The sequence below is a fragment of the Antennarius striatus genome, chromosome 10 (assembly GCF_040054535.1).
Source record: "Antennarius striatus isolate MH-2024 chromosome 10, ASM4005453v1, whole genome shotgun sequence".
Classification (NCBI taxonomy): Eukaryota; Metazoa; Chordata; class Actinopteri; order Lophiiformes; family Antennariidae; genus Antennarius; species Antennarius striatus.
The window spans coordinates 447,501-461,234 of record NC_090785.1 but is presented as its reverse complement, the minus strand read 5'-3'; the positions used below and the strand labels follow the sequence as shown (position 1 = coordinate 461,234).

Genomic DNA, 13,734 nt, shown 5'->3' with positions numbered 1-13,734 from the left:
GAGACCCTCTAAAAGTAGAGTACACAAAATGGTTATGTGTGAATCTGTGTTGTAATACATAAACAGGAGGAACTCATGTCAGCATTAAACCTTAAGGCTCCCCTGAAACTCATCCCACGTTAAAAACATTCTCAAACCTTGTGATCGGTTTCCATTCGGCCTTTTTATTCATCAAAACAGAACTGGACTGCGTGTCCACGCACAGACACACACATATAATTACAGTATTCCCAGTCACGGCCGGCCCAGCAGCGCCGGCGGCGTCTCTCCACGCGGTGCGTGCATCAGAAACAGGCTGAGCCCACGGTTAGTTTAGTTCAAACACAGATCAATGGAAAGACAATCAGAGGTACGGAGGGGCGTGGCGTTAACAGCCTACACGTCCTGCGGCGTGACGGGGGGACCCTCGCCACACGCATCCAAATAGGGGGGGCTAAAAGGAGACGCAACACGGGGAGTAAAAAAAACAGGGGTTAAAGGTCACCTGACAGGAAAACAAGTTCAACTGTAGGCCTGAAATCTGGACTCACGCAATGCCAACAGAAACACACTTTTCCCCGCCCACCCTCGACTCAGCCAATCACATGACAGCTATGAAGAACGGAAAGAAGAGTCGGTGAGAAATCAGGAAAGAACAGACGACAGGAGATCGCCATCGGATTCAGGAGCCCCTCAAATGCCACACCAGAAAGATCAGGTCCCTGAAGGCAGCGCCAGCGGTGAGGAAGAGGAGGACGGCGGCCTAGCGGGGGCGCTAACGGTCGACACCACACACCCATCAGGACAGGAGTGTTTTTAACCGACACTGATGGGAGCAGATGACCAGCTGTGGTCGCCGTAGTAACAGATGACCCCACCCACAACCGATCCCGCTAATTCAAAGAGAAACGGTTAGCCTTCAGTTAGCAGCATCATCATCATCATCATCAGCGCTGGAGGAAAAGAAACCGACCGGGACAAACGGATCTAACTGACAACAAACGGATCTAACTGACAACAAACGGATCTAACTGACAAACGGATCTAACTGACAACAAACGGATCTAACTGACAACAAACGGATCTAACTGACAACAAACGGATCTAACTGACAACAAACGGATCTAACTGACAACAAACGGATCTAACTGACAACAAACGGATCTAACTGACAACAAACGGATCTAACTGACAACAAACGGATCTAACTGACAAACGGATCTAACTGAAATGTTTCTAGAGTCCGTTTCAAGCAGTGGCTAACAGGACAGGAAGAGGCGGGGCTATCAAAGGGAGTAACGAGCGCGGCGGCGGCTCGACGCTGGCAGAAGCACCCTGCTGACTCAGTGCTTCTGGAGGCGGGACCGGTCCGACCGGTTGTCACGTGACACCCACTCCTCATTGTTAACCGCCGGCATTGCCTCCCTTCCGACCGTCTCACACCAGGACCTCGGTGACCTCTGACCCCCCCCACATTGGTGAGGGGGGGTGGATTTGTTCAGAATGGAGCGCTCAGAGGTTCTAGAGGCGTAAACACAAACAGGAAGATGCTAGCAAAAGAAAAGGCTGAGTTAGCGGGAGCGTTCCTCTGTGCTATGGTAAACGTATTAGCATGTTGCTAGCTAACTCATCTGAAAACAACTTAGTAAATTAGCTTGTCGGTAAGTCAATAATGGGCCTGTTAGCTGCCCAGTGCTACACAGCTAGCTTCTTTAGCTTGTGGAAGTCGCTAATGAGCCAATTAGCAGGCTGGACGAGCGTTTAGGCTAACGGGTGGCTAGCAGGTGTTAGCTGGAGTGGACGACCCGATAGCTGACGCCTGTTAGTGCCGGGAGCAGCTAGCCATGGCTCTCCTGAGGCTAATTAGCACGCCGTTGGTAGGGCGGGGCGCTAGCTGAGGCTAACGCTGGGTGGAGGCTGTGGGGGGTGGCAGATGGGATTGGGGGGGTGTTGAGGAATGACGCAGGAAGTTAATCTCATTAAAAAACAAACAAACGTTAAGTCAGTCCTGGAATCATCTTCATCATCTTCATCGGGCGTCGGTGGAGGGCGTGGTCTTCACTGCTAACGGGTTCCCAGGTGTCCTCAGAGCATGGGGGGGGGGCAGGGGGCGGGGCCAGGGCTGTGGATTCACATCAGTCCCTCCTGACCTTCCTGTTCCTGGGGGATCTCCGGAGAACGTCATCCTCAGACTTCTGCGGGGGGGAGGAGCAAACGTCAGGCTGGCTCCACGGGGCCACGCCCACCTCCAGCTACATCAATACTCACCTCTTCAGCCGTCGCCTCCTCCTCTTCCTCCTTGTCCTCTTCCTCCTCTTCGGGGCCCTCCTGGTTGTCCTTCTCTTCTGCAGCTGAACAGGAAACAAAAAAGGTGAGTGAAGGTGAGAGGGGGCGTGTCCTCCCGTCGGGACGCCACACCCACCTGGACCCGGCTCCGCCTCCTCTGCCTTCTCTTCCTCCTCCTCCTCCTCCTCTTCCTCCTTTACGTCCGGCTGGGCTTCGTCCGTCTTCTTGTACTCGGCGGCGGGCGTAGCCGGACTCTTCTTCTGCACAGGAAACACGACCAGGACGAGCCAATCAGAGCCATGGATTCATGGAACATTACACACAATAGGTTTCCTCAGGTGAATCTGGTCTCATGTTATTATTAAACACCTGCAGACTGAAACGATTCTCCACTAACGGTTACATTTCACGTTACAGGAAGTCCTCAACATACAAACAACCGCCGTCTCCGACTGCAGTTCCCCTTCCTGCCACAACCCCCACCGAGCAGCGTCACATCAGATTCAGATTTCACATGTCATGTTAACATGACTCAGCAGATCTCAGACTGAACAGTTTGCTCGGATGTCATTTCCTGTGGTCTCCTGTAGGAACTAAATGATGTAGGAACCAATGTTGTCCTCCTGTAGGAACTAAATGATGTAGGAACCAATGTTGTCCTCCTGTAGGAACTAAATGATGTAGGAACCAATGTTGTCCTCCTGTAGGAACTAAATGATGTAGGAACCAATGTTGTCCTCCTGTAGGAACTAAATGATGTAGGAACCAATGTTTCTGGGTCAGGTTTCTGTCTGGAAGCACTAACTGACGTTAACGCTGAATGTTTTTCTACGTTAACTACTGGTCCAACTGTAACAGCGACACAGGAAACAGTCGTGTTCGTAGCTTGACGACTTCCTGTATTCACCGCTGCGACCTGTGACCCGTCACCAATGCTGTGAAGCCCCGCCTCTAGAGGCAGGTGACACACACTCAGACTGCCGTCTAAACCACAACACGAGTGACCACGTCACAGACGATGCTACGCTATCGGCGGAGTCAGTCACCAGGCTGGCGCCGGGGGGGGCAGGGCGCTTTGGACGTGCGGCTTCGCTCAACTCTTCCTGTAGGCCGGTGAGATCCAGCTGACCCTGAGCTGACCCTGACGACCTCTGTGGACAGTCACACACACACACATGCTGACTAACCCAGCGACACACACACACACACACACACACACACACACCATCCAACCAGTGGGCGTGTCTGTGTGGGCGTTACCTTTCCGGTGCAGCAGAAGATGAAGATGAGGATGAGGGGCAGTGCCACGGTGAGGACGTACACCACCCAGAGCCAGGGCCGCTCCTCGGCCGCATTCAGCATCTGGGCCGCCAGGCCGGGCTGCAAACACACAACACGTTACGTCACACACACACACACACACACACACAGGCTACGTAGCGGTCAGCACGCCAGGGAAACGCCGTAGCGTCCCTGAGGGCATCGCCCTGACCCCACTCACGTCGGCGGCGCCCTCGGCGGCCTTCTTCAGGCCCCAGCCGTCGGCGGCCCAGCGGTCGGCGGTGCTGCGGTCGTTGGTGATGAAGAAGTTGTCAAAGAAGATGTCGGAGGTCATGGACCAGAGCTCCAGGCCCAGAGCGCCGAACGCCGTCATCCTGAACGGCTGAAGGTCCTCGAAGAACGCCGGGTTGGGGATCCGCCGCGGCTTCCACACCCCCTGAGGGCACAGATGCTCAGTTAGAGGCTTATTTCATGTTACCTCCAGAAAGCAGTGCATCCTGGGATGTGCTTCTTAAACTGAGTGCATCCCAACAGTAATAACAGAATATACGGTAGAAGAAACACAAGGATTGAGTTTAACCAATAGATCAAAATAAAAACTAAACAGTTAATTTAAAATTATTTTATTAATAATATCATAACTGTTTATGTAAAAAGAAAAAAAGTTAAATTATATCTTAGTTTTATCAATATATTAAAGCATCGTAGATATTTAAAAAACAGTTTTAGGAATATAGAAAGATGTAATACTTTTTTTTTTACTTTTGTGTTTCTCTCAATAGTTTTCTTTGTCTTTAATTCATATTTTCTCCTGTGGACACTGAACCAAGAACCTTCACACACATTTAGTAATATCTGTAGTAATATCTGTAGTAATATCTGTAGTACTATCTGTAGTAATATCTGTAGTAATATCTGTAGTAATATCTGTAGTACTATCTGTAGTAATATCTGTAGTAATATCTGCAGTAATATCTGCAGTAATATCTGCAGTAATATCTGCAGTAATATCTGCAGCTGGTCCTGCTCCAGCCATTCTCCACTTCTCCATCGGCGAAGTAAATTCTAGATTGGCTACAAGGTTTCTAGACTGTAGCCACAGTGGAGTTCTTATATTTACGGAAAAAAGGCTAAAACTTACAACTTTTTCGCTCGCTACCGGCGCTCGCTATTTCCGCATGCCGACTGAAATAGCCGAAGTGACCCGAACGCTCCCGATCATTAAATATGCACTGGGGTCATGACCTCCTCTCGTCCAATGAAAAACAAAGATTCTATTTTTCCAAGCTGAACCTGTGAATTGGTGTAAGACAAGGAGAGGACCATCGATCAAAAGAATCCAGTGTTTTATAGTAGAGTTTGTGTTAAAGTCCGCGCAGCACACGGACGACCAACGCTCATCGCGGGGGGGCGTTGAACATGCCATCGCTGGTTATTCCTGCTGGTCAGAGGGAACAAAAGTCTAAGACTACTAACAAGTATTGATAATATCTTTCATTGACCTTCTGATCGGTCTGTCTCCACCCCCCCCCCTCAGCATTCACCATTTGTTTATTAATGAGGACTTTAACACAAACTCTACTAGAAACACTGGATTCTTTTGATCGATGGTCCTCTCCTTGTCTTACACCAATTCACGGGTTCAGCTTGGAAAAAAAACAATATTTTGTTTTTCATTGGACGAGAGGTCATGACCCCAGTGCATATTTAATGATCGGGAGCATTCGGGTCACTTCGGCTATTTCCGTCGGCATGCGGAAATAGCGGCGCTAGCGAGACAAAAAGTTTGTTATCACTCAGGGATTTTCACGAGTCCAAAAGAGTCGTAAGTTTTAACCTTTTTTCCCCTAAAAATAAGAACGCCGCTGTGGCTACACAGGCTACAAACCTGGTAGCCACATGGAATTTACACGCCTACGGTGACGTGGAGAATGGCTACCGCAAGCCCAGAAATGTTCATCAAGGACGCATCAACGCACGCTAACGAGAACACTGCATTGGTGGGCGGCGGCTCCAGTGGGCGGGGCTCGGCTCACCTGGTAGTTGGGATTGTCGATCATGGGGGCCTTCCACTTGCCCTTGTAGTTGGGGTTCTCCATCATCGGTCGGTTCCAGGTCCCGCAGCCAGGCGCCGCCTCGCAGGCGGGGTTGGGGACCTGCGGTGCCTCCCACTCGCCATCCATGTCTTCATCCCTGGGGGACAGGAAGCAGAGGGTGTCAGGTGGGCAGGGCTTGGAGGGCGTGTGAGCGGGGGGGCGCCGAGGCTCACCAGTCGTCGGGTTTGAGGGCGTCGGGGTCTCCGATGTACTCGGGCTCGTCGTCCAGCCAGCCCTCCGGCTTCACCGCGTCTGCGTCGGGGATCTGGGCGGGGGCGTCCTCGTCCCTGCAAGAGCAACAACCAATGAGGGGGCGCCCTGACGATGGGGGGGCAGGTTTCCGTGATAACTGGCGCATGCACCCACCAGTCGTCGGGCTTGGCGGCAGCGGGGTCCTGGATCTTCGGCCTCTCGTCCCAGTCCTCCGGCTTCTGGTCGTCGGGGTCCTCGATCTCGGCGGGGGGGTTGACTGGGGGGGTCATGTCAGACAGCAGGCTGCCACTGTTCACCACCGTCTGGTCCACCAGCATCTCAAAGGTGTTGTCGGGGTTCACCACTGGAGGGGGGGGCACAGGGGGCGTCACACTCCTGGACGCGTGGAGGCAGAGCGCCCCTCGGTGGGCGTGTCTTACCCAGCGTGTACAGGTGCGTCTTCTTGTCGGTGTAGTAGGTCCTGAGGTCGGCGTCGGGCTTCTTGGCGTGCTTCTCCTCGTAGGCGCCGCTGCGGGGGTTCTTGTGCCTGAAGATGAAGTGCAGCTTGTAGTCCTCCCCACATTTGTCTGGCCCAAACATGATGGTGTACGGCGTCCTGTCCACAAACTGGTCCTGATGGGGGGGGACACATACAGGTGAACACTCTGGACACGCCCCCCATCACCCTCCAGCCTGCAGCAGTGGGCGTGGATCTCACCAAGTCCAGCTCGGCGCTCTGGGACAGCAGCTTGACGTAGGCGCCGCCGCAGTCGATGCCCTGCTGGAAGTTGACCTCGTACCTGTGGAGAGACGACAGGTGAGGGGCGGGCGGCGCCGGCGCGGCGAGGGCATGTTGGGATGCCAGCCCTTACTGGACGATGAGGGGCTTGGTGTCGAAGGTGAAAGGTCGCAGCAGCTGGGCGGAGATGGCGTGATGTTTGGCACGAGACTTCAGGACCAGACCTTTGTCTCCGGGCAGGGGGCTGTCCTTCAGCTCCTCCACCGCCCACTGACCTGCTCACAACCAAACCCGTTGGTTACCCATCTGAGGCTCCGTCCTTTGGCCCTGTTGCCACGGTGACAGCTTTGATCTAACCCGTACTCACCGTCGTACTTGGCGATCTCCTCGTCGGTGTCCTCCTTCTTGGCGCTGGACACCACCCAGCTGCAGCACAAAGGGGAGGAGTCAGATGTGACATCACACAGGAACGACCATATATGGGCCGTGTGCTCACCCGTCAAGCGTCCCCCGATCGAACGACTCGGCGATGAAATGTTCCCCCATGGGCTCCGGGGCCTTGTAGGTCACCTGCACAGAGACAAGGTTTGGCTCCACGCTCATCCCATTATGCACCAGGGCCACAGACGAGCCAATCAGCTGCTGTCCTCTCACCTTTGGTGCGGGAGGGGTCTTGGGAGCAGGCGGGGCCTCGTCCTGCATGTCCCCCTCTAAGTCGTCCTCCTCCTCCTCGGCTCCTGCCAGACCCAGATCCAGATCGTCCTCCACGTCCACGTCCACGCCGTCCCCCACGTAGTCGTCTAGGTCCTCGGCCCGGGGGGTGGGGGCCAGAGAGAGGACGACGAGCCCCCCCAGAAGAACAAACAACCACACCCTCTGATGCATGGTCTACAGGGGGGGAGGAAGAGAAAGAGTAGGGTGAGCGGAGGGATCAACCGTCACGCCATTCATCTGCAAAAACACGCCGCTGTCGCCCCCGACGACGGGCTTTGATCACGTCCCAGAGCTTCAAACGCCCTGCAGGGATTGGTCTAACAGCTGCACCTCCATGTCAACACACATACACACACAGATGTAATGACCAACAAGCAGCACCCTCAGGACCCCCCCCCCCATCCGCTCACCTTAACGAGATTACACCCCACGGGATTACACACACACACACACACAGGTTACTAATTACACACACGATGGCCTGTGGCAGACTCCCACAATCCACCTGTGGGTGAGGTTAGAGACCTGGGGGCTGAGAACCAACAACAACCACTTCCTGTTAGCGTCAGCTGGAGGTCACATGATCAGTCTCATGATAACGATCCATACTGGTTCTTTTCCATCCTCACGATCATTTGAATGATTCTCATCAACACGCATGAACGCAGGATTAGCGTGTTGCTAATGGCCAGCCTGTGCGGTCACACGAGTTCACCCGCTACACGCCTCGCCCTGCAGGCTAATAAGATTAACATGAGGCAGCGCTAGCCATTAGCTTAGCATCAAAGCCTGTGGGCGGCACCCACATGGCGTCAGAAGGAATTAGCTCAAGGGGATCAACACAGTGGGAACACTGATGTGTTTCACCAGACGCTGCAGGTCGGAGGTGATGAACACCACAAACACCAATTACAGCGACCAATCAATGGATCAATAATCAGAACTGTGATCAACAGGTTGTTGTCAGGTCTCATAAACATGACTGGAACTACTTTCTGCGGTGGAATAAGTTCATATAAAGACCGGGACTAATGAATTATCTCAAGTCTGATTGGCTCTTAGCCGGCCTCTGATTGGCTGAAACCAGCTGACTCGGCTCTCGTGGACTCCGACGTTAACGCTGCAGGCTGGAGGTCCAGCAGGTTCATCCTCAGGATGATGTCATCACCAGACTAGTTTCTGATTGGCTGATTGCAGACATTAATATCCAGCATTAGAACGAGAACATTTTGATTGTGATCGGTATAGGAGACGAACGACTGCACTAGTAGAACCCTGGACTACCTGATGGACACGTCTGTGATGATTGACAGACCATAATAATTCACCGGTAACAGGATCCAGCCGGTCAGCCTTTAACCGCAGGCAATGGATACACAAAACACACAGGAAGTTAGCGAAGGTTTCCCATCAACACATCACTGATCTGAAAACGCGTCTTTCTGAACGGAAAGAATTCCGGGCTTGACTCAAACGGGAGGAAGACTCCTGCTGATAACATTTAGAATTTGTAGCCCGTTCCACAACATTGCCCAGAAGATAAAGTCAGCCACCAGTTTGACTCCTTTCTCCTGATCCTAGAGACTGGTGGAACCAGTCGGAACGCATTTCCTGACAAACCGGATCCCAACCTGACTCCATGAATCTGGAACACGATCCAGGATCTGGGTTTGAACAAACGAACCGACGCCGGTGGAAATGACCCACAGCTGATCAACTCGTCACAACCGTTTAATGGGACCATTTGCATGTTTCCGTTCCATCTCTCATTAAAATTTAAATAATTCAGTCCAGGACAATATTTGACTACAGACGTGGAGCTGCAGGCACACAGAGTTCAACCCCAGTTCAGCTTTGTTAAAATTCAACTCCTTCATCCTGTTAGTTGGACTGATGTTCCTGAAACAGAGCTAGAACCACCAAAAAAAACCCGACCCAACAATCTGTAGACATGTTGCCGTTTGGAACCGGTTGAATTACTTCAATATCATTTAAGTAATGATATTTGACTTCTGTATTTGTGAAGCAAATCAATGGAGGTTCTGAATCCAATCAATAAATTACAAAAAATGCAAACTGAAGTTAATGATAACCCAGACTGATCATATCAGTCCAGGACACACCAGTACAGCCAGTCTGAGCAGCTCGTCTGGTGGTCTGGTGGTGAACATGAGGCACACATCAAGTTAAACGGTCACATTTTAATCCCTAATGGATTTCACTATTGGAAAAAAAAAACATTAAAAAAGCATTAACTAAATAGAATCTCCTCATTAAGTTGTATGCATTTCTTTCAATACGTTATGGCTAACATTAAAGAGTAAAACTGACAACAAAACCATGTCTTCAAAGGCAGAAACAGAATTTCAGTTACTGGTTTTTACATGAATTTAAACTTTCTTTCACTATTTTCATGTCAATTATTGATCATGTCGACTAATTGATAGGGTATAAATAATTACTACTCACAATTCCACACCTTATAAATCATATCCAGACGACTGACAATACTTTTAATTTTAAATAAAGTTGTCAGTATTTGAAAACCGTTTGCGTGCTTTAGCTTCCTGTAGCTACACACCAACACACCAACGTCCCGACATGAACGTATTCTCTTTGTTTTTACAGTCGCTCTCATTCATTCATCTCTCTTAGGACTTTAAACTTTATTTAAATTCATTCTCGATTCATTCGTCCGGTCGAAACGATCGATCACCTGCATAACCGCTGCTTGACGGCCGCGGTGAAGACAGCTAGCCTAGTTTAGCTCCTGCTGACGGACCTGTCAGGGACGGAGCCAAGAAAACTTCAAACGTTTCTTGATTAAATGTTGGACAAAAACATTCTGACTCGTTTGGACAGTAGAATGATAATTCATACGCGACATTTATTACTTGGTGCGTGAGTGGATTAAACGTTACTAGCGGGCTAGCTGCATGCACCTGCGGTTAATTAGCCACGGTTAGCCACCAGGCTAATGCTAAAGACACGCCGGAGACGCGCAGCTCTATCTTTGACAGTTTAAATCCGACACTCTGACCGGACGTCGGACGCAGAGGGCGACACTCCGTCGTTATCAGGCAGAATTCGTCTCGAACCCGCAGCTTTTCCGCCTAAAAGCCACATTTAGCGGAGCCGCCACTCACCTCCAGCTCGCCGATGTGACCGCCTGGGAACTACTGAGGAGAGTCACGTGAGACGCTCCAGCGCAAAAGCCGCCTCCTCTTTACGCTGATTGGATGTCTGCAGGGAACATTCCAGATTTCCTGTCTATTGTCGAGAGCTGATTGGACGAACGGACGCTGGTTTAGACGGACAGGTCCCGCCTCCCGGAGCTGAACCTCGTGGACAGCAGTGATTGGTCCAACGAGAGGGAGACGTGCGCGCTGATTGGCTGAAGCGTGTCGGACGAAAAGGCTGTTGATGGCGGATATTAAACGGACATGAAATATAAATATATATAAATATGACGATGTAAAGCATGAAAAAGGCAGGTTAGGCGTCTCTTAGTTAATTAGTTAATCTAAACGGATTAAGATGAAGGTTGTGAGGAGAGGTGGCGCGCGAGGCCGAACTGTTTGACCTTGGGAGGGGGACGCCCCCCCTCGCCTGTCTTTTCTTTCTTTTCATGCATTTTAATTATGATCAAATAATCACTAATTATGAAAATATAACTCATCTTTCATCAACCAATTAAAAAGCAGTATTCTAAATTTTATTTCAACACAGCTTATTATAATAAAGAGAATAACTAGAAATAGAATTCCACTTCCTTTATTTACTTACTTCCTGCTTCAGCACCTAGAGGGTTAACTGGACAGCTGTCAATCAAAGCGTCCACAGAGACACTCAGGTTGGACAGATATTGATCGTCTGGACATGATCAGTCGATTGGAATAAAACTTAGGATCGACTGGTTTCCATCAAAATGCAGGTCACACTGAACTCACGCAAACCTGCTCTTCTAGCTTCCTTCCAGGAATGTGACGTGTGTGTTCCTATTGGGACGCGGCCGCTGTGTTCTATCTGCATCAGAACCCTCCTGGTGTTCCAGGACCTGTCAGGGTCACCGGGGTTCCACCTCAGAACCTGAATCCCCCCCACCCCCCAAGTTTGGCTGTGATCCATCAGTCTCTCTCCGGCGGAGCGAATTCGACGTTTCATCATTTTCTGTTTGATAGAAGCTGATGACATTCCCAGAAATCTCCTAAAAAAAAAATTATAATTACAAAAAGCTGACATGAAAGATCCTCTCAGAACAAACCTCTGTCCAAAACTCAGTGGAAATTCTGTCTTCATTACCATTCAGACTGGAGGGAAGCTCCAGGTCGTTTGAATAGAGTTCATCTACAGGAACACCAGCGATGTTCTCCAGTGCTGCTCCCTGAGAAACCAGACATCAGGACGGGTCCTGAGGGTAAAGCCAGTGGAGGTGAAGTTCTGTCTGCGCCGTTTCCTTTTGGGCCTTCGTATACGTTAAGTTTTCTTTCATAAATGCTTCTTTGGAATTGTAGATGATGAATGCGTTTGAAACGTGACCCTAAAGTCACCAGAAACTAAAAGATTTGAGTTTTATCAGCACCGACTGTCAACGTTTAGGAATAAAATAAACTGGATGAAACTCAGGACATGATGCGTTCAAGGAACATAGAAAATCTGGGTGTTCATCTTCTGGATTCTCTAATGTTTATTTTTCATCATCTGTTCTGAAGAACCTGGATCTGGATCAGCATCCTGGATCCTTATTCCCGCCTTCCATGAACTGGAATAAGAACTGGAATAAGAACCGGAATAAGAACTGGAATAAGGACTGGAATAAGAACCGGAATAAGAACCGGAATAAGGACTGGAATAAGAACCGGAATAAGAACTGGAATAAGGACTGGAATAAGAACTGAACTAAGAGCTTCAAACTGGATTAAATTGGTCGGTGTGAGGCGAAGTCGACTGGATCACAGACGATCATCACGAGGAAACATTTCATCGTTTGAGGGAATCGTGAACAAAAGAGCCTTCAGAGGGAACGGTTCCCTCCTCGTGACGACTCGTGAGCAGACACCAGTCTGGTGGGGAAAATAAAATAGTGGAGGAAGTCTGTAATTTATGGTGTTTATTAGCAAAGGAGTCAAAGAAAGAAAAAGAAAGAACGTCTGACTGGACTGGAAACGACAGCAGTGGAACCAGAGTACTGTAGTATTACAGTAGTATTAGAGTACTGTAGTATTACAGTAGTATTAGAGTACTGTAGTATTACAGTAGTATTAGAGTACTGTAGTATTACAGTAGTATTAGAGTACTGTAGTATTACAGTAGTATTAGAGTACTGTAGTATTACAGTAGTATTAGAGTACTGTAGTATTACAGTAGTATTAGAGTACTGTAGTATTACAGTACTATTACAGTACTGTAGTATTACTGCAGTATTCCAGCAGTACTGTAGTACTACTGCAGTATTCCAGCAGTACTGCAGTAGTCAGTAAAGGCCTCAGAGACGCGTTACAAACCAAACATCAGTAGTTTTTCGAGCCACACAGATGTGAGCAGGTCCAAGGTTGCAGCAAAGGATTGTGGGTATTGGTTGCGGCTACATATTTAGTCTGGAGCTCGTTTCCGTCTTTAAGGCAAACAGCTCAACGTGAACCCCGAGCAGCCACACACACACACAAACACACACACACACACACACACACACACACACACACACACAGAGGGGCGTGTCCGCCTCCACGCCCGTATATAGTGATGGCGGGTGTGTCCGGCTCTATGGTGGGCGTGTCCTGGTGGTAGAAAGGTCTGCTCTGATGCAGCAGTTCTGTCGTCGGCGTAGACCGACGCCCAGACCGACGCCCGGCCGACACCCAGACCGACGCCCGGCCGACGCCCATACCGACGCCCAGACCGACGCCCGGCCCCGCCCAGTGTCTTGTATCTGTTTCTACTTCCTGTATGTACACACCAACTCGGACTGCTTGAGGAGTTTGTTTCATGTTGACCAGACGTTCTCTTCCTGCTTCCTGTCTGCAGTGGCGGGCTCCGCCCACCGGGGGGCGCCGTTGCACGGCGGCAGGGGTCCGATGGGCTGGACCAGAGTGGTCGTCCGGCTGAGGTATCGTTGAGGGAGGGGGGGCGGGGGGGCGGAGCGTCACTCCGCCTTCTTTATGAAGATCTGAAGGAAACCACAGAAGAACCAGGATGAGCTCTGAGGCGTTGCCATGGCAACCGGATCAGGTGAGCATGTTCAACCCACACCCGGACTCATTCAAGGGTTAATGGAGAAACCTCAGAGGTCAGAGGTCAAGCTGGAACATTCCTTAGGAAACCTAACCTTTGACCTCCTCCAGCTTGTGAAGAAGCTCCGCCCTCTCACCCCCCCTTTAGACAAACAACACGTTTGAATGAAATCCAAACACCGTTAGCATGTTAGCATCACAGACCTGAGACTCCAGT

General features: G+C 50.3%; 2 protein-coding genes across 3 annotated transcripts in view; both read right to left on the bottom strand.

Moving 5' to 3' along the window:
* Positions 1-144: 144 nt before the first annotated feature.
* Positions 145-10,486, bottom strand: canx (calnexin). The gene is made up of 15 exons (XM_068324865.1): positions 10,434-10,486; positions 7,228-7,461; positions 7,070-7,143; positions 6,941-6,999; positions 6,707-6,848; positions 6,553-6,634; positions 6,275-6,467; positions 6,009-6,198; positions 5,816-5,929; positions 5,583-5,739; positions 3,767-3,982; positions 3,526-3,645; positions 2,402-2,525; positions 2,248-2,330; positions 145-2,174 (listed from the first exon to the last, which is right to left on the bottom strand). The coding sequence occupies exons 2-15, from the start codon at positions 7,456-7,458 to the stop codon at positions 2,115-2,117; spliced, it is 1,845 nt and encodes a 614-aa protein (XP_068180966.1). The 5' UTR covers positions 7,459-7,461; positions 10,434-10,486; the 3' UTR covers positions 145-2,114.
* A 1,896-nt stretch (positions 10,487-12,382) lies between these two features.
* mgat4b (alpha-1,3-mannosyl-glycoprotein 4-beta-N-acetylglucosaminyltransferase B) overlaps positions 12,383-13,734 on the bottom strand; it is a 25,162-nt gene continuing 23,810 nt past the window's right edge. For both annotated transcript variants that reach the window (XM_068324866.1, XM_068324867.1), the window contains exon 15: positions 12,383-13,453. In XM_068324866.1, the coding sequence (XP_068180967.1) occupies positions 13,430-13,453 (24 nt within the window). In that variant the 3' untranslated portion in view covers positions 12,383-13,429. The remainder of the gene's footprint in view (positions 13,454-13,734) is intronic.

Excerpts from the sequence above, each read along its gene's own strand:
- canx (XM_068324865.1), bottom strand. The coding sequence starts at position 7,458 with ATGCATCAGAGGGTGTGGTTGTTTGTTCTTCTGGGGGGGCTCGTCGTC. Across the intron at positions 7,000-7,069 it reads GATCGGGGGACGCTTGACGG|CTGGGTGGTGTCCAGCGCCA; the intron begins GTGAGCACACGG and ends TTTGTGCTGCAG. Across the intron at positions 2,331-2,401 it reads GGAGGCGGAGCCGGGTCCAG|CTGCAGAAGAGAAGGACAAC; the intron begins GTGGGTGTGGCG and ends TTTCCTGTTCAG.